We start from the raw sequence: 18,137 nt of genomic DNA on the forward strand, positions 1-18,137 counted from the left end.
TCACACGGTCTATCGAGAGCAGTTGTCTACTTGAAACAGACAATTGTCGCTGACGGACAGCACCATCTGATTGTCCGACTCCATAGGTCTAGGGGTATATTCGTCTATCCTAGGGTTGCATATGACCCATCAACCCCATGCATTTGCCTACAATAATAACAGAATACTGGCTCCAGAGAAGTTCCCCTGTGTATTATCAGAACGCCTCGCTAATGAATCAAGCAACGCAACATCAAACCCACAGACAGCTACACCCAGACAGCCTGCGAGTGATGCAATGCAGATTAAACACAGTGACCGACCAGGCACATATACACAAACAACTGGTCCGTCACATAAGAATACACTCCCGATCCGGTCGATTCTTGTCTTTCAGCTTGCTCTTCTCCATGTTCTCGCCTGGATCTCTACTTTTACTCCTGAGCCTATCCTTCTTCTTCTCCTTCTTGCTCTTGCTGCGCGAAATACCTGCATCTTTCTTCTCTTTGGCTGGAGAGTGCACCTGCTGAATGTTTTCGGCACTGTGAACCTCGTTGATGACTATCACGGGGTCCTCGGTTTCGATGCCTTCGGTGATCTGTAGCTTGTCTTTGCTAGCGCGACCTGTCAGTCTAGAAAGAGTAAGCGACAATCGGCCCTCGCCACTTTGACTGCTGGGCCGACTTCTGTTGTTTCCTGCCAACCATGTCCGAGAGCCCCGACGGGACGCTGACAGAAAGCTGGATTTCTGCTCGTCTGGTGTCGGTGGTTGGGTTCGACCACGTGATACACTCCCTTCGATATCCTCAAATGCAACACTGTTTCTTCGATTGCTTGATATGCTACTCCGACCAACTTGTTCATCCGAATGGCTCAATTCAGGTTGTGCATCTGCCGAAGCTACTTTCTCCCCATCACCGACTGGGTCGGTATCTATAGTAGCCGTGGAAGCCATAGAGGACAATGTCTCCTGTGATGGATCCGCAGTTGCGAATCCAGCCTGTGATTCGGCATACGGTGGAGGATCACCCCTAGATGCTAGTTCTTCGTTGATTGGCTGTACTTGGTAAAAGAGAAGGTAAGGCGATTCTTCTCGCAGCGCCCTTTTGATATCTACTTCGGTGACACGCGGGTTCGAAAGGTCGTCGAATCGTAACCAGGTGCTCGGTTGTCCTGCGCCGTCCGAGTCTGGGGTACGTGAACTCTCATTGGAATCGTCACGGACAAGGGAGATGTAATGCCCAGAGTGCACTGAGACACCACGATGGCAGACCACCGACTGTAAAACAAGCTTAAAGTTGCCCAACAGTGGTCCTTCTTCCTTCATTCTTTCGTCCGAGATGAAATGAGGCAAGCCAATGTCTAGTGGAATGTCGATGTATGTATCAAGACGCTTCGGTGTGCCATTTGGAAGCATTGTATACCGTTTCAGGCAAATGCCGAGGACGGGACGCTTCACGGAGAAATGTGCCGCTACCTGGGCGTCTGTCTTGGGGGCGTTGTCGGTATACCAGGCTACAAAGGCATTAGGAGGGCCACAACAGATGACACGAAACACTTACGTATAAGACTGAAGAACTGCCAGGCCGGCATGAGGATCTCCTTTCTAAGAAGTGAAGCAGACCGCGGCCGACCTCCAGTGCTATGATCTAGCATGTCTTCCAAATGCTTCTTTTCATCGAATGCACTCGTTTCTGGCGACTTGCGAGTGTACCTTTGGCTGAATATACTGTCTGCGCGCCGTCGTCCATCAAGGGGCCGAATGGGACTTAGGGGTGTAGAGGGACCGAGCGATGTTGGGGTGGCAACGATTGGGGAGTCTGCTCCTGACCATTCAAGCGTCTCGACGTGTATAGTCTCATTCTTCTCCGAATACAAGTCGAATGATTCTTCTTCCTCTCTAGATTTGATGGACGCTATTGTGTTCTGCCGTTGCAAGTAGCGCCTGACCTCGATCCGGTTGTTGAAGTAGGTCTCGAGACAATCCTCCAGGGTGATGACATGGTCTCCATCCTGCTCTGGAATTGCCACCTCTAGTAGGCGCTCGTTGACAAATTTGTGATCGTCCTCTTTGTCTTCGCGGCCGGTGTGGTAAATGTCCATCTTCAGCGTAAGCAGTGGTAGCTCGAGAGCACCAGTGATGAACGTAAAGGCTTCGGACGCGTCCTGTTGGCAGACTTGAGCAGCGTCCTCCCACCCGCACTTTGCTAGGGATTCTTGGAGGTGTTTTGTCTAAAGTATAATTAGCCGCCGTGGTCCAAGGAGTCGAATGTTCACACATACAAGGTCAACTTGGATCAGTTGCCCAGTCCGCAGGAAGTTTACCCATAGTCGTAAAACGGCTGCAAGTTTCTTCCTAGGCTCATCATCGAAATTATCGTACAACATGGCCTCAAAACTGTCCAGCCTGGCAAACATCGCGAAGAGTAATGCGTCCACGTAGCAGGTCACCATGTTCCTATTTATCGCACCCAACATTGTAACACTTGGATTGTAGTCCTTCAGTTCCCCTTCGATCGATTCGTTTGCGAGAACTAGGACGTCGTAGGCTTTGTCGAGGTCTCCGGGATGCCACGAGAGCGCATGCTGCGCTTGCTCCTCTCCCATCCTTGAAATTCCAGCGCTCTGCAGTCGCGTGAGGAGTGCTTTGACCTATAACAGATCAAAATTCTGTAACGTACATAGTCGCTACCTACACACGCACCTTCTTCTCCACATCCTTGTCGGCTGCGGTCTTGGAGTCTTCATTTGTAAATATCGTATAGAGGTCTGACGGGACCTGTGACGGACGAGACTGCAGGGTCAGGTAATCAGACGAGTTCGTAATTGGGGGTTGAATGGTAATAGCCGTTAAGAATGCGCGACATGTGGTGCTCTTTTGTAGGAATACAAGACTGTCCTCTACAGATGCTCGTAAGGTGGAAGGAAGCTTGTGATACAGGACATCGAGGCTACAAGACTGCCGTCGCTGGCGACCTGGGGGGACTCGAAGCACGGTATCGCTCGCAGAATATAGAAGAGGACTTGTAGAGCTGGCGAAAGGAAAGGAAGTCGGGCGTACTTTGTGAAGGCCGTTCTTTGACGAGCGCTTCTCATGGTGCTTGTCACGACGGCTGAGGAACCGCGAAACACCGTTCATGATGGCGATGGGCAATGTTGACACCCATCCAGGAGAGAAGTTGCGGCTGCCAGTGTCAAGAAGACGGTCAAGCACGTAGCGGGGTGGACTGTGGGTTTAATGTGGAAGGTCGGCGCAGGAGCCAGGTGGGGAGAGTGGGCGGGTTGCTGGTACCAGGCGAGGCCGTCAGCCGAGAGGAAGCGAGGACGCCAGGACTCCAGGACGGAGGAAGGACCGGAGAGTGAAAAGAAGCTGAACTAATCTGAAGAGCCCAGTAAACCCTAGTCGATCTCGACCAAGCCGCAAAGAAGTGATGGTGTTGAGGTGCGGACGAGTGGGGTAGCCTATTGGTCTATTGGCGGAGCCTAGCCTACCGGTACCTGATCCCTGCAGCGCTCATGTCGCGCCTGCATCGTCGAAAAGTGCAATCGAGACTTCATGTACGCCATCTCAGCCTCAAGCTATCCCCAATCGACAGCACCCCGTCATGGCATTGCGCGAGCTGCCGTTCCGCACCGCGGCTGCCCTGTGCAAAGATACTAGACCTGCTGTTCGCGTGGCCGAGCCGCTGTTCCGCCGCAATGCCTCGTCTGAGGCAGCGCGAGAAGTCGAATCTTCATCATCGCTCGAGGTGCCACCGCCATCAGAGGAGCTCGTCAAGGGCTACGATCCATTGGCGCGAAGTAGGCTGAGGAGAAGAGGAAATAAGGAACTCCCACCGAGCAGGTACAGATGACTTACATGATCAGCGCGCAAGAACATTGAATATTCACATTGAACAGATACCAATACCGTTCGCCCAAGTACTACCGCGGCCCTCTCCACCCCCATCAGCCTCCGCCTGAGTCTGATCCATCGTCACGACTGTTCCAGCCCGGGCCGTTCAGTCTTCCCCGCCTGGAGCAGACCTACCAGAGCACGATAGCTGCCGACCTCCTGACCCTCACATACCAGCACTACCCCCCTGGCTATCGAGCCCCGAAAACAGACCAAAGATTGCGACAATGGACCGGCGACTCACCGTACTACAAGAACCGACCCCTGCGACCGCCGCGAGGCAAGGGTGAAGTGCTACGACTGCTCAACGAGCCGCGCACCTTCCGCAACATCCCCAAGATCACCAAGGTTACACTCCACTCCATGGTTCCGGAAGCGCAGGAGAACAGCGCGCACATGCACGTTGCTGGTATGATCCTGCAAGCAATCACCAACGTGCGTGCAGTATCACATAAGGCGAGGCACAACGTTGTCGGGTGGGGGTTGCGTCAGGGCAGATACGTATCCGTGACCTCAACCATGGAGCGAGAAGATGCCCAAGATTTTCTGGCAAAACTCATTGATGTTGTATTGCCTAAGATCAAGGAATGGAAGGGCGTACCTGGTTCCTCGGGAGACGGCCACGGTAATATGAGCTTCGGCCTCACCCCAGATCAGCTTGCCCTCTTTCCAGAGATCGAGGTCAATTACGATGCGTAAGTAATCTGAGCCTTTGCTGATCATATTGGTACTAACCCATGTCAGCTACCCACCCAAGATGATCCCAGGTTGCCACATCACCATCGAAACCGACGCCACGAGCAACAAGGATGCACGTCTACTCCTTCAAGCGATCGGTTTGCCGTTCTATGGCAAGCTCAATGACTGATGCAAGCCAATCGTCTTCACGTGTATAAAACTTGTAAGACCTGTAAGACTTCTGTGTACCTCCTGCTGCACAATGTTCGCTACAACAACGCAAATAGATTCGTCCTCGTCGCTGTACTTTGTTCACTTGTAGATTCCTGTGTCTTCCCATTGTTTGCACAGCCTTTGCTTTGTCCACTGCTAGACAATGCAATTGTTATTGCATCGTATCGGATGCTTCCTACTTAATGTGCGCACCTTCCATCCTAAATCGCTCTTGCCTAGCCAGACTGACGCGAAATTTACCACTTTCTCCTCGCTCCATTCCATACTGTGTTCCATACACGCAGTTTCTTCCTCTCCATTATTTACACCCTGCATCATGCGTTCAGTCATTGCTACCCATCGATCGCGCAGGATGGCGAAAATGTGTGTGACCAAACTCGCCGGCAACGACCCGCAGAGGCCTAATAGAATGCTAAGAAGCTTAGATGAATACTTCTGGTACACATCATCAGACGGCGTGCATCGGCTTGCAACTTCATCCGGCAGCCTCAACGAGATCCCTCAGCAAATTAACGACTATGTGTTCAACACATCCAACTTCGTAGACGCCGACTACCCGTCCACATTCCCAAAGGATAGAGTCTGGCCGCCTAAGAATCTGCAAGATCTTCTTTGCGCCATAGGAACGGAAGGCAAAGACTGCGTTGGCGGTCGTTGTTTCACTCGCGCTATCTGCAATGACCCGTGCTGCAGACACACATTCGAGGCTTGGAAACATGCGACGCAAGACTGGCAGGACCACTTTGAGTTACGCAAAACGGATGACCGCGGGATCGGTGTCTACACTAAGAGAGCCTTCAAGAAGAAAGATGTATTAGGGTGGTATGCAGGTGAGCTCGTAGTAAGTGCGGGCGACGACTACAACAATGACTACCTTATGGAGGTTCCCATTGGAGGCGACCCCATTCCGGAATCTCTTAATGATTCCGACTCGGACAATGACTACAACCAGACTGAACTGCTCCCCCCCTCTCCGTCATCCCCCAGCTCCTCGACCACCTCCGTCTCCGCTGGAGAAAGCGTTATGATTGATGCCAGCAGGAAGGGCAACTGGACGCGCTTCATTAACCATAGCTGCAAAGCCCATTGTGATTATCGAGTATGTCGTGTGGGTAACATCCGCATGATTGTTGTGGAAGCCGTGAAGGACATACCACCAGGTGTTGAGCTAACTGTCAACTACGGGCTCGACTACTACGGACCAAACACGACGAAAATCTGCCACTGTGGTGCGCGTAAGTGTGTTAGCAGGTCCAGGACGAACAAGCGAAAGGAACTATCTAACACGGAGAAGACGAGAGTTAAGAAATGTAGGCGGCTGACACCACCGCTAGAATGATATTGTCGCAATTCCATCACATTATTAAATACTTCAGTGAGGTCTACTAATATTATCGATGCATTGTTGCTAACAGTATCTATACAGAATACCAAATGTAGCCTTTTGCTGCATTTACATACCCTCTAAGACACCGGACGCCTTTCCAAAACCGGGGGTATCATGTGAATTAATGAAGAGACAAAATATCGTACTCTGTGAACTACACGTTACTCATATGCGGGATGACTACCACCACAACGAGACTGTCTAGTCTACATTGGTTCAAGGCCAACAGCTTCGCGCAAGACATTGACGATGTAAGCGTCCTTGGGGGGCTCGTTGTCGGGCATAGGCTCGAGGTCGATGGGACCAATCTCGATGGTGTCCTTAACCATGTTCATGACCTTGACGCGGTAGACCGTAGGCTCAGTGCTCTATCGATTGTTAGCATGCATTCCAAACTTTCAACTGACTGGATACGTACAGTAGCCTGGGTCTTTGTGAGGAAGGCTCCATTGGTCCGAGATTTACCATCGCCGTGAACCCCGTTCCAGTCGCCCTTGGGAGAGAAGGTGAACCGAGGGTCCTTCATCTTCTCTATATAGTCTCCGACAGTGTACTTCTATGAAACGGTTAGTGGAAACTCCTATGGATTTGTGTGTGTTACTAACGTTGCGGGAAGCCTTTCCTCGAGCCATGTTGTAGTATGGTAGATGTAAAAGCTGAATGCTAGAGTTGAGTTGAGTGATCGAATTCTGGGGTTGTACCTCGATATTGATCCAGGGGCCTTCATGAAGACTGGCCAGGGCGGCATGGTGCAGGAGGCATTGCAGTGAAAGTCACCCTTCCATCGCACTTGGAACTTTGTAGGGGGCTCGAATGATCGGATCGAGTTAGTATTTCACTTCCCATTATGCAGGAAACCCTTTAGAAACTGACATTGTCATTTCACTGTTGGGTAGAGGGAGCGAATATCGCTTAGTGTGGAAGTAGTTGCTTTATCTAGCAAAACATCCTCTTCCACCTCCATCCACCTCCATCCACATTCGCCCACCTTCGTTCACCTGCGTCCAAAACACCAAAGCGCGCGATGACGTCCATCAACCTGGGATCGGAAATACTGTCGCCTACCCCAAACGAAGCACCTGGTCATAAGAGAGTGCAGCGAAGAGCGAGCGCTCCGGAACTCGCAAAGCTGATCACACTACCATCGTCGAACGACAATTATGCAGTCGGGAATATCATTCGTTTACAGCTCCCGCATACTTCACAGGATAGTAAGACACCTCGCGTTGTTCAGGCAGAAATTGTCAAGGTCTTTTCACCCTTCACAATGGCACCCGTCATGGTCGTCCGCATTCATAAAGCTACACTAGACCTCGAAGGCGACTTCGTCCTGAAAGTGTACGACCGCCGTTACACGAATGAAGCTAGAGAGGATTACCACTTTGAGGAATGGTCGACGGAGCTCGACCTGCACTTCGAGAGCCGCCGGTGGAACAAGGATGTTGTGAAATACTTCTTGAAGCTAATGGCTCACGACAGTCTCTTCTACGACTTGCAAGACGAGGAAGAAGACGAAGAAGGAAGCGAAGTGGAAGAGGACGAAGAGGACGAAGGTGAAGCAAAAGCGTACGGAGAAGTCTTCCTTCATGCTTTCTGCCTCAAGATGTACCGCGCAGAACTCGAAGTATACCGCCGCGCTCGCCAGCACAGCCTTGATGGCATCGACATTCCTCGATTCATCAGCTCCGTTCGCATCCCGTATGCATACACCTCCAAACACTGTCCGGTCTCAAGTTCCAACATCAAAGGCACGCCAGGCATCCTCCTCCAATACATCCCCGGCTTCCCCCTTATGGACCTCTACGCTTCACCCTCACCACGTCCATCGCGCTCAACTTGGCAGCCCCTCATCGACAGTGCAGTCCGCATTGCCAACACACTCTCTCAAACGCTCGAAACACGCAACATCGACTGTAACCCGCGCAATACCGTGGTGCATTGGGACCCTCTTGCTGAGAAGTGGGAATGCAAGCTCATCGACTTCGGACATTGTCAGTTTAGGAAAGAAAACATGAGTGAGTGGGAGTGGCGACGTTTTCAGAGCACAGTAGATGAGGATGCGGCGATGGGGAGGGAAATGGAGATTTTTCTGACTGAGAGGAAGGGTGGTGGATATGTGTATACGAGGAGCCAGTATCAGGAAGAGTTGGACCGCGACTTTCGCCGTGATGATTGAAGGGACGGAGTAGTAGAATGATGGATGGATTTCTGAACTCCTGATGTAGTCATGGATTATCTCAATATATTGACATGGGATCATGAAGGCCTGCACCGTCCATTGTATATAATCTGGAAACTCCAATGAACCAAGCAAGATAAAACCCAACAAACATAGAATTGAAGAAAATCAAAAAGTTGTCCTGCAAAGTACTACCACCATCAAAACTATGTTAAGGGTGTCGTGCCCAAGGTAGCATATTATTTTGGGTTGTAAAAGGACGTGTAATGCTAGGAGAGCCTCCAATTCAAAGTATGGAACGAGTATGCAAGAAAAGTCGCAATATACAATAACACCACCAACCTAGCAGTATTTTTCCACTTTTCCCAGGGTACCAGGAAAGCTAGGTACTGGGCGGAGCCTTGCTCTTTCCTCCGCAAAGACCACAATACTTTCCTCAGGACCCGCCCATCTCCATTCCACATTTTGCGCCATTCGTTCACTCAGCCTCTGGCGTACCGGGGTAATAGTTTCCTTGTGCAAGCAGTGCACAGTAGTGAAGCGAATCGGCATCGTGATAATATCATCTGCGCATGTCCTCTTCAAGACATTCTTGCGGTCAATCTTCCTGGCCAGATGATCGATCTCCGTATCTGGTGAACCGCTCAAGTTCTGCGCCAACACTTTAATGCTGAGCCTGTTATGGTGTTGTAGTCGAATGAACATGGCTTGCGTGAGGTCAAGCAAGTTCTTCATATCTGCGCCTGAAAGCTCATACTCGGGGTAGAATTGTCGGTATGCCCTACTGAAATGATTCGCGGCAACTTTGATGCAGGGGCGAAAAAGGTCGGTCCTTTGAAAGATGGTCCAGCCATGTCCAGAGCGAGGATCAAGGATCAGACGAGGCTAACACTGTCGAGGTCGCAAAGGATTTCCGCGGGGGGGGGGGCGTTATCGTGGCGGCAGCGTAGCTCGCTTGGAAGATCTCCAAGGGAGCCAATCTTGAGGATCGGCCAGTATGGTGTTGGCAGCGCCGCTTTTGAGATAAGAGGGCTGTCTTCCCATTTGGGCCGATCGATCTCCACTGCATCTTCCTGCCGGCGCCGCTTGTTGGAGCGGCCGTTATCGTCATTGTTCGTATCATCAGCTTCTCTAGGCGCTGCCACCGGCTGCTGCCTGGGCCTGCATAGGTCGATTTTTAAGCCTGACTTGGTAGTGCAGCCCTTCGTCTGGCTAAGGGTTAATTTGGGCATGTTGAGCAAGGTTAGTCGTGATGCATCGATGAATATGGGCTGAAGTGAAGGCTTTCGCTCTTATGCTTCTCGTTTTAACACTCTACGTAGAGTTTCTTCCATTTTAACGCTATTCATCCGTGGTTGTTGTTGTGGTTGGGCAAGCGAACCATGGGATTGGATTTCTATAAGCCCAACATATATACGCAACTCAATGCTCTTAGGAATGGCTCCAAACGCCTGCAATGCATCCGTAGCGTCTTAGCTATCGCATGTATATTAAAAAAAACTTAAAATCTATGCGCGTGTTAGCAAGCAATCGCATGAGGCCTAGAGGTTCAAAAATCTACCTTATTTCATAATTACCCGCTCTTGTCATGTACCGTACCCACTTCACGCTGCTGTAGTTGCTCTTCTCAAAGACCTTTAAGTATCGCACCAGTAGCCCGGAACTTGTGAACATCAAGAGCGAAAAGCTCAGGTTAAGCGGTGGTCTTGACCATGCCTTCTGGTTCGTCATGCTTGTTAAACTGGCCTCTGCACTTAGGACAAACTCGCTCTGTCCTGTGAAGCGTGGGATTTTCCAGACAATGTTATTGTGCTCTGGTTCATACTTCGCTTTACCCTGCGATGTCCGCTCAGTAATCCTGGCAGTGTTGAGGGGCGTTGGTATCCGCACTACGACATTGGTAGCGAAAAGCTTGGAACCGTAGTTGGCGCGGATGGCGATGCTGTACTCGACCTTTGTCTTTCCGACTTCATTCACGATGGCGTGGACCTTGAAAGGTAGATTGACATTCTCCGTCGCCCGGTACCGCATCAGCTCGAACTCGCCATCTGGTGGGATGAATGATATGATCCTGTCCGCATCAAACTTGCCAAGCTTGACGCATTGGTGAAATTGGCAGTCTTCGAGCGTCACACTGCCAGCTGCTGCTCTTGTCGCTTTCGCGCCCGCCTTGTTCCCTGAGGGTTGCTGAAGATGGTCCTCGCCGAGGGTTAATCGGTCATTGAGCCCGAATTTGCATTCTGGTGTCCCTGAGAGGTATGCTCGCATGATGATCTGGCCATTGACGTCCGCCCGCAATACTGTGCCGGTCGCAGACATGAGAAGGTTCACATCTTCGATTACGTCGACAAAAGCTTCGTTCTTGCGGTATTTGATGTCAGCCCGCCGCCACGACAGGGCGCCCGTGGCTTGCATAGTGATTTTTGACGAGTCCTCCTGTATATCAAGTCAGCAGTTACTTCTTCACAACATGCAGAATTTAGACATGCCATAGCTCTTTCCGACTTGACGCCCTCGGTTGTGATGTACATCTTCAACGTGTCCGTCTCCGTATTCTGTGGGTATCCGAAGTCCAAGATCTCGTCCAACAGCTCGTATACCAGCACGAAGTTATTCTTCACAGCCTCCTCATCGAACTTGCCGAAATAGGCCTTTCCCAGTCCCACCAATCGATACAAGAACTCGAACACCAGCGCCGCATTGGCATTGCTCTTCGTCACTGCCACCAGATATATGTTCTCGTGTTTGACATGGCTGAAGGTCGTGGAGCCGAGGGTGAGGATAGGCGAACGAACTTGCGCGTTGGATATTACTTGGATGCGGAAGACATCGGCGAGGCGGGGGCGGCAGTCATTGCGGAATGCGCGAAATATGAGGTTCTCGCCTTTCTGGTTAAATATAAGGATTCCGGAGAGCATTGTGGAGTGAAGAGAGTGATACAGGACATGCGGGGAATTGGCTGCTCCTCGACGTTGATGCTGGAGCTCCGCTCGCGATGCCGCGGGATTGCGCAGGGCCTCGCCGCTAAGCCTTGTATGGTAACTAGTCGGCCTCTGCAAAGCAAGGGTCTCTGAGGAACAGCATTATCCCTCCTATCTCGACAATAGGAGAGCATTCAAGCACGCGATACTAGATGCGTTGCTACTTCAAACCCCCGCTCTCTTCTCTCTAATGATGGAAACAATTTTTCCATCTCTAAACACAAGCACTACTCTATCTGAGACAATACAACACAACATGGAACCTCAGCAACTCCTGCGTTGGATCGATAAGCAAGAGATCGTGCAGATCGACAGGCTGTGCTTGCATGCACTGTGTTTCCCGCAACTCAGGAGCAGTGCCGACCAAGTCACGGACGCGCACAGGAAGACTTTTAGCTGGACTTTTCACCATAGTACACAACCAAAATCAGTCCATCAATCCAAATTTCGAAGATGGCTTGGATCAGATGAGTCCAAGCAGAATACTTTTTTGGGATTTTTGGCAAACCAGGAGCTGGGAAGAGTACCTTGATGAAGTTCATCGCTCACTATCTCGCGTGAAACTAAGGTCGTAAGACTTGTGTAGCGCCGCATCCATTGACTATCGTCGACTACTACTTCTGGACACATGGAGACTATCTGCAAAGCTCTTTGACAAGACTTCTCAATCGTCACTGTACACCATCTTGATCTAGTCCTCGGGGTTGATCAGTGAGGTATTTCCCAAGTGTGATTGGATCCACGGTGGAGCACAGTTCCAGTTCCCGCAAGATACTCTCGTTGCTGTTCTTCAGTATGCCATAGAGATTGCGCCAAAAAGCCACCTTTGGCTCTTCTTCTGGATCCACGGCCTGGACGAATTCACCAAACGTGAAGAGAAAAGCTATGATGAAGCGCCAGGTGGAAGTGTGATCCACGGTTTGGAAGTTCTCTGTAATGTACGCTCATATCTTTTGACAAAGTTCTGCGTACCAAGTCGTCTTCGGAATGATCTTGAGGCTGAATTCGGACAAGGCTCAGGACACTACTTCCCCATTCACGAAGCAACCACACAAGACATCGAATTATTCGCCAAGGAAAAGCTGAATAAAAATATTATATCTTCTTAGCTGACAGCTAGAGGTTCCAACTATGCCTATCTCGTGGATAAAATTGTCCAGGCGGCCAATTGTGTGTTTCTATAGGTTTCTTTGGCTTGCAACTCTCTCTTAGATGGCTTTACTAACGCCGACTGAATCATGAATCTACGGGACAGGTTGAAAGTTCTTCCTCCTAAGCTAAATGAGATATATACACATCTTGCACACGATCGAGCCAAGATATTGCAGGAATACTGCCTGCTCAATTCTTCTCTGTGTAGGTGTAAAAGGTCAGGCATTCTGCTTAATGCATTTTTGCTTAGACAACGAACAACGCGAACCTATTTTGAAATATCCAAACATTTATGAAAACATGGATAGAGAGGCGTTACTAGAACTTACAATAAAAGTGCTGAAAGGATTCAATGCAAGAACTAAGTGCCTCTTGCAAGTTTACGAGGTCAACTTTAGGCAAATAATAGGCAAACGCAATCTAAATTAATTTGAAGTCTCTCAAATAAGTCTCCTCGAGGTTTAAATAGCGCATTAAACCCTTTCTGAGTTTTTTAACAAGTTAGAAGCTAAAGAATGGATCACTGTCAAGGCAGGCTCCTATTGCGAACTCTCTGACATCTCCGCCCAAGCTGCTCTGTTACGCAGTCGTGACTTGATGTGGAAAAACATCTTATTCAACAGCATGTGCCATCTGGTAGAAGAGAGTGAGCAGGCTCCCGAAGAGGAAATTCTGGCATACTGGACTAGTATTGAGTGCTTACTCTGCCCACTATACTGCTACGAAGAATCATGTATGAACCTCATATGCTGGGGTTCGCCCAGTGTAATTTCTAACCAGAGGCCAGTTTTCACGTCGGATCCCACCATTCTTGAGGTAGCCATTAGGTACCAGACGGTTCGATTCATAAATAAAAAGCTCAATGAAACCCCTCGCCTAGCCGTGGATCAGTCAAGAGGCCAGCCACCACTACAAATCGCTCTTTAAATAGGACTCCATGACAGACCAACCCAGAGAATCGTTGAATTATTGATTAAACACGGCGCAAATCCCTATCAGTCTTCTTTTTCTTCTGAAACAACACCCTGGAAGTGGTTATTGGTATTTTGTTTTATAGCCAAAATGGATGGTCACGCGGTGAACGGAGCTGGGATAATGGCCGAAATGCTTATTGCGTGTAATGCATCCTCGAATGTAATTTTCGATTGGATTGGCGAAAACTTCAACGAACGGACTGGCTACCCAAAACTAGTCGATTTGGCTGATAGCGAGCTAGGAAGGTTGATGATGTGCAACAGTAAAGCAGAGCCTTTTTCACTGTCAGCTGCTGCGATAGTTCGATACCTGATAGAGACTGCCTGAGAACCTGAAGACAAGAAAGCGCTCGAATTGTGCCCACTGCCAGAAGTGCCCAATGATAAAACGGTTCAATCCGTACTACAAAAAGCTGATGGGACTATAGCCGAAAGAAAAAGAACTAGATATGCAGAAAAAGGGGTAGGCGAATGCAGGTAGACTCGAGGAGAGTGCAGCGGATATCCCTTGTTGATTATCGACCTGGGTTCATGTGATAGTCGGAATTTTCATGCAGCCCCATAAGAGGGGATAAGGGCAATCCCTGGGAATCATTATTGAGATCTGCTTTCGTCCGTACTGTTAGAGCGCTGTAGTTACTACTAAGTGATGGCATTACCTATTTCATTATGGATCTTCGGAACTCATTATATGAGGTACGACTTCTGCAGTGATCTCACGCGCCCAAGGAATGTGCCCCCAAGCACTAAGCATTTCACAACTAGTCTTGATCTATGAGTACTTTTTGCTATTAATGCCTTCTATCTACCGATAGAGAATTAGTCTGTGTACAGTTATAGCAGGTTGACTCAAGCATGTGATTTCATGCATTTGTACTACTCCTAGTCAGTCGACTCGCCTTTTTACAATTACTTGGTAGTTGAGTATGTTGACTACACCATATGATGACCATGGACGTTCGTCGTCTTCATAGTAGCCCGTGAAGGTATACAGCGCATTATACCGTCTCTATTTTTATGTTCTGTAAATGCTGTGAAGTCTCCAACAAGCTTCAAGATACTCCCTAATGACTCTTAAGACTAACTCTGAAGTAAAAGAGACATAGAGGGGAGGGTCAAATGATAGTTTTTCTTTAGGAATACTGGGAAATATATCTATCCCATCTAGGCTGATAAAACGCACACCTCGGCCACATGATACGCGATGAGTCCTAGAACACACATGATAGTCACACCCTCACAGTCAATATTCGAGTCATTGAGGACTATAAAACTCCTAAAGAACTACCCTCTTCTTCTGCGAGCTCTCACAGATCTTGAATACTCACTATCCCAAGGGAAAATTCGAGCACCACTTACACCGGCATCCTATTATATAGCCAGTCCACGCAAACCACGATGCCTCGACATGTTACCTTTGATGCCCATCTGTACAAAGACTTCTATGAATTCCGTAAGCAATGTGTCATCCGCGTCTGGAAATCAATCCCTGGAACCAACGACGATATGTTCCCTATCAACCACGAGGACCTTAAGAACGAATGGTGGAGATATTTCAAAGAGATGGCCGAACTTACTGTGGACCTTCCAAAGTTACTCAATGACACTGAAGAGTTTTGCGGCTATCCCTGGAAGTCTAATATGGCGCAGCCAAATGGCAAATACTGGGCCCATGTGTTGATGCGAGTAGCTCTTGAGTTGGGGGGCTTTGGTCCTTCGAGGGAGGACATGACGGATTCGATTACAAAGGCAAGGGCGGAAGAGGTAAAGAAGGTTCTTCAGGATGAGGTGTATAACAAGTGTGATTGGGTGGCCGTGCATGATCGTACACTTGAGGCAGCGAGGGTTTGGCCTAAAAAGGATGGGATATACTCGAGACTACCGCAGTCGGTTGTTGATCCGGTGGCCTACGCCAAATCGCAAGGATGATGTCTCAATCTCCAGGGTCTTCTTATTTGTATGTATTTATAGAGCTTGAGTGCGACTGTCACTACCAAATCCACTCTTCAGTACAAGACACCTTTTGTACTCCTCACCTCACCCTCCCATTTCTTCACTACTGTCGTCGCCTGCCTAATCGCCACCGCAAGTGCCTTGAACGCACTCTCTGCCCGATGGTGATCATTCTCGCCCCGAATACAGTCAACATGCAGCGTCGTCCCACTCGCCTGCGCAAAGCTCTGTAGGCAATGTGTAATCATCTCGCAGCTGAGATCGCCAATCTTCTCTCGCTTCAACCCCAACTCAATAACACTATACGGCCGGTTGGACAAGTCAATGACAGCCCTAGATAGCGCCTCGTCGAGTGGCGCATACGCGTATCCGAACCGCGCCAGTCCTGTAGACCCTTGTAAGGCATTCTTGAATGCTGTACCTAGCGCTAGACATGCATCCTCGCTTGTATGATGGTCATCGATGTGCAAATCGCCCTTACACCGTATCTGTAGACTCCAGCCAGCGTGCTTCGCGAGAGCGTGGATCATGTGGTCGAGGAAGCCGATGCCTGTGTCGACGGAGATTTCTTGGGATGCGGATTTTTGGGTGGCATGGTCTTTGTCAATCTTCTCGCTTTCGCCGTTAAGGTTCTTCTTGTCGAGGGCGGCCCAGAAGTCACTGTGTTCGTAGGGGGAGAGTTCGCCGCCGTCGAGGTTTATCGAGACCTGGATCTTGGTCTCGTTTGTGTCGCGGTTGAGGGAGCAGGTGCGCGGCATTGTGACGGTGTATACTCTTTCTTGGATGCTCGGTAGCTGGCTTTGAGTTTAGAGAGGTCAATGACTGTGTGAAAGGGCGAGTGTGTAGTGCACAAAAAGTTCAATGACGGCGTAATCGGAGACTTCCCCACGTCCCACGCCAGTGACAGGGGTCGTAGGGCTAGAAAGGCGGCCAACCACCGACTCGCCGAACGAAAGCCTGCCGCCCAAAAATTTTGATATCGCAAAGTCACGCCTATGTGAGCCATATCCAACACCAAATCAACACTCTGATCAACCAGTCATCCACAGCCAATAGCGCCGAAAAAGCAGAAAGAGCAAGGAACAGTTTTTCAAAATGCCAGGTGCAACGCCAGAGCAGGCGCAAGTCCAAATTCTAGACCCAACATCTGCGACAGATGAGGAGATCGACCCGGCGGTGGATCGCGACAGGATACGGGTCGTACGTTACTTTGAGGCCCGACGAGAAAGCTTCGAAGTGACTAACAAGATCTAGCTATCCGGCGCGACAGAGAGCGCTGCATCCTTCCAATTTGATGGCGAGGATCACACGCTCGGCAATGCGCTCAGATACGTAATCATGAAGAAGTGAGTGTTAATTCTTAGTTCTACCTGTTCTACTCTTGCCTATATTTGAGCAAATCAAGGGGAGGCTGACCTTTCTGCTTAGTCCTGATGTTGAGTTCTGCGGCTACTCTATCCCGCATCCTTCCGAAGCCAAGATGAACTTGCGCATTCAGACCTACGGTAAGTGTGCAGCTTTTCGTGGAAGTCAAACTCGTTCATCTGACGATTCATGTAGACGGTGTTAGTGTGTATACAGTGCTTGACAAGGGGCTCGAAGACCTTATGGCTATGTGTGATGTCGTCGAGGAGAAATTCAAGGTCGCAAGAGATGACTTCGTGAACAAGATGGAGGAATAGGAGAGAGTCCCTTTTAGATGCAGATTCGAGTTTCGACTGTGTGCATTGCAGGCGTTCACTGGGCAGCATGGCTGATTGGCGCACGGGAAAGGAAATGGTATTGGCTCGAGCTATATACATGCTTCTTGTGATTTGCTTATTCTCAAACTCCAGACTTGGGACACGGTCAGTTGCGACCCTACGTAGTCAGTTAGTATCGTTTAACGAATGGATCCTGGGTTAGAGAACGAAGCCCAGCGCTGGTCACGTACCTCCAAGAAGCCATTAATGAAGTTACTCGGCAGCCTAGCCTTGGGCTCCTCCTCAGCGCGGAAGTACTTGAGAACGTGCGATAGCTGCTTCCAGAAATTTAGAGTTTCCTAGTTGCTCCGTCAGTTTAAATGCCCCTCGCTCGTTATGTCCTTTCGGTCCATGCCCCAAGTATATCCCGTAGTCATATAGATCGCAGATGAAGTAGCAGGACATTGGACGAAGTATGGGGCTTGGATCGTACCTGGAATTCTTGGTGGCTGTTGAAGATCAGAACATCCACCGTCTTGAGTTGATTTACGTATCGATGCCGCTCGAATTCTTGTCTCATTTTTGTCCGAAGCGTTGAGACCGGAAGATTGAGCGAATACATGGTCTGAATCTCGGGAGCCTGTGGGTATACAAGTCAGCACTTGTTCTGGCGTTGCTTCCGCTGTTGTTCGTTTGTTCCGCTTCTCCGCCCCGTATACATCTTGCTGTCGACTTCCTCGCCTCGGTACAGACATCTTCTTTCTTCGCTGGGTCGAAGTAACAAATCAGGAAAGCCAGGAGTCACGTACCGACCGCAGCCAGTCCCGGTAGCTGTGAATGACCCTCTTCTTCGCATCGTTCCAGCTGATCGCTGTTCCCGCATTAGCTCTTCGCACGGTTCAATGGTTTGTACGTATGCTCGACTAACATGAGCGCGTGCGCTGAGCGAGGTAGGTGGGATTGATGACCATGTTGTCGGTGTTGCGGACTTCAAGCGTTCTCCGGGCTTGACATGCAGTGACGATGCGGCTCGGGTGGAGTGC

General features: G+C 49.7%; 12 protein-coding genes across 12 annotated transcripts; 5 read left to right on the forward strand and 7 right to left on the reverse strand.

Annotated features, from left to right (window-relative positions):
- Positions 1–21: 21 nt before the first annotated feature.
- K460DRAFT_328926 (ubiquitin C-terminal hydrolase family protein) lies at positions 22–3,408 on the reverse strand. The gene is made up of 5 exons (XM_040930722.1): positions 3,041–3,408; positions 2,684–2,773; positions 2,263–2,631; positions 1,542–2,211; positions 22–1,494 (listed from the first exon to the last, which is right to left on the reverse strand). Exons 1-5 carry the CDS (start codon positions 3,116–3,118, stop codon positions 332–334), a joined length of 2,370 nt encoding a protein of 789 aa, XP_040793743.1. The 5' UTR covers positions 3,119–3,408; the 3' UTR covers positions 22–331.
- Positions 3,409–3,584: 176 nt separating this feature from the next.
- K460DRAFT_272451 (50S ribosomal protein L5) lies at positions 3,585–4,742 on the forward strand (the record flags this gene model as incomplete). Its single annotated transcript, XM_040927800.1, has 3 exons — positions 3,585–3,823; positions 3,880–4,569; positions 4,619–4,742. 3 exons carry the CDS (start codon positions 3,585–3,587, stop codon positions 4,740–4,742), a joined length of 1,053 nt encoding a protein of 350 aa, XP_040793744.1.
- Positions 4,743–4,855: 113 nt separating this feature from the next.
- On the forward strand, positions 4,856–6,372 carry K460DRAFT_29477 (SET domain-containing protein). The gene is made up of 3 exons (XM_040929512.1): positions 4,856–5,149; positions 5,212–6,161; positions 6,213–6,372. The coding sequence occupies exons 1-2, from the start codon at positions 4,969–4,971 to the stop codon at positions 6,123–6,125; spliced, it is 1,095 nt and encodes a 364-aa protein (XP_040793745.1). The 5' UTR covers positions 4,856–4,968; the 3' UTR covers positions 6,126–6,161; positions 6,213–6,372.
- A 7-nt stretch (positions 6,373–6,379) lies between these two features.
- On the reverse strand, positions 6,380–6,805 carry K460DRAFT_351143 (uncharacterized protein; the record flags this gene model as incomplete). Its single annotated transcript, XM_040931557.1, has 3 exons — positions 6,380–6,541; positions 6,592–6,729; positions 6,779–6,805. The coding sequence occupies 3 exons, from the start codon at positions 6,803–6,805 to the stop codon at positions 6,380–6,382; spliced, it is 327 nt and encodes a 108-aa protein (XP_040793746.1).
- On the forward strand, positions 6,791–8,500 carry K460DRAFT_361953 (uncharacterized protein). The gene is given in 2 exon segments (XM_040932549.1): positions 6,791–7,055; positions 7,070–8,500. The coding sequence occupies 1 exon segment, from the start codon at positions 7,198–7,200 to the stop codon at positions 8,347–8,349; it is 1,152 nt and encodes a 383-aa protein (XP_040793747.1). The 5' UTR covers positions 6,791–7,055; positions 7,070–7,197; the 3' UTR covers positions 8,350–8,500.
- Positions 8,501–8,535: 35 nt separating this feature from the next.
- K460DRAFT_361954 (uncharacterized protein) lies at positions 8,536–9,260 on the reverse strand. Its single transcript, XM_040932550.1, has one exon. The coding sequence runs from the start codon at positions 9,085–9,087 to the stop codon at positions 8,695–8,697; it is 393 nt and encodes a 130-aa protein (XP_040793748.1). The 5' UTR covers positions 9,088–9,260; the 3' UTR covers positions 8,536–8,694.
- Positions 9,261–9,406: 146 nt separating this feature from the next.
- K460DRAFT_303115 (clathrin adaptor, mu subunit) lies at positions 9,407–11,315 on the reverse strand. Its single transcript, XM_040929929.1, has 3 exons — positions 10,842–11,315; positions 9,914–10,788; positions 9,407–9,860 (listed from the first exon to the last, which is right to left on the reverse strand). The coding sequence occupies exons 1-3, from the start codon at positions 11,268–11,270 to the stop codon at positions 9,854–9,856; spliced, it is 1,311 nt and encodes a 436-aa protein (XP_040793749.1). The 5' UTR covers positions 11,271–11,315; the 3' UTR covers positions 9,407–9,853.
- A 240-nt stretch (positions 11,316–11,555) lies between these two features.
- Positions 11,556–12,022, forward strand: K460DRAFT_361956 (uncharacterized protein). Its single transcript, XM_040932551.1, has one exon. The coding sequence runs from the start codon at positions 11,590–11,592 to the stop codon at positions 11,863–11,865; it is 276 nt and encodes a 91-aa protein (XP_040793750.1). The 5' UTR covers positions 11,556–11,589; the 3' UTR covers positions 11,866–12,022.
- A 2,545-nt stretch (positions 12,023–14,567) lies between these two features.
- On the reverse strand, positions 14,568–15,712 carry K460DRAFT_391523 (uncharacterized protein). The gene is made up of 2 exons (XM_040935836.1): positions 15,037–15,712; positions 14,568–14,901 (listed from the first exon to the last, which is right to left on the reverse strand). The coding sequence occupies exon 1, from the start codon at positions 15,278–15,280 to the stop codon at positions 15,053–15,055; it is 228 nt and encodes a 75-aa protein (XP_040793751.1). The 5' UTR covers positions 15,281–15,712; the 3' UTR covers positions 14,568–14,901; positions 15,037–15,052.
- Positions 15,466–16,170, reverse strand: K460DRAFT_373250 (imidazoleglycerol-phosphate dehydratase; the record flags this gene model as incomplete). Its single annotated transcript, XM_040934568.1, has 1 exon — positions 15,466–16,170. One exon carries the CDS (start codon positions 16,168–16,170, stop codon positions 15,466–15,468), a length of 705 nt encoding a protein of 234 aa, XP_040793752.1.
- A 212-nt stretch (positions 16,171–16,382) lies between these two features.
- K460DRAFT_328942 (RBP11-like subunits of RNA polymerase) lies at positions 16,383–17,094 on the forward strand (the record flags this gene model as incomplete). Its single annotated transcript, XM_040930723.1, has 4 exons — positions 16,383–16,612; positions 16,667–16,758; positions 16,841–16,917; positions 16,973–17,094. Exons 1-4 carry the CDS (start codon positions 16,508–16,510, stop codon positions 17,092–17,094), a joined length of 396 nt encoding a protein of 131 aa, XP_040793753.1. The 5' UTR covers positions 16,383–16,507.
- On the reverse strand, positions 17,027–18,117 carry K460DRAFT_29502 (NADH dehydrogenase, alpha subcomplex, subunit 6). The gene is made up of 5 exons (XM_040929530.1): positions 18,023–18,117; positions 17,904–17,965; positions 17,588–17,734; positions 17,346–17,453; positions 17,027–17,272 (listed from the first exon to the last, which is right to left on the reverse strand). The coding sequence occupies exons 1-5, from the start codon at positions 18,063–18,065 to the stop codon at positions 17,261–17,263; spliced, it is 372 nt and encodes a 123-aa protein (XP_040793754.1). The 5' UTR covers positions 18,066–18,117; the 3' UTR covers positions 17,027–17,260.
- Between the last annotated feature and the right edge of the window lie 20 nt (positions 18,118–18,137).

The sequence above is a fragment of the Cucurbitaria berberidis genome (genome assembly GCF_010015615.1).
Source record: "Cucurbitaria berberidis CBS 394.84 unplaced genomic scaffold K460scaffold_1, whole genome shotgun sequence".
In the NCBI taxonomy this organism is placed as follows: Eukaryota; Fungi; Ascomycota; class Dothideomycetes; order Pleosporales; family Cucurbitariaceae; genus Cucurbitaria; species Cucurbitaria berberidis.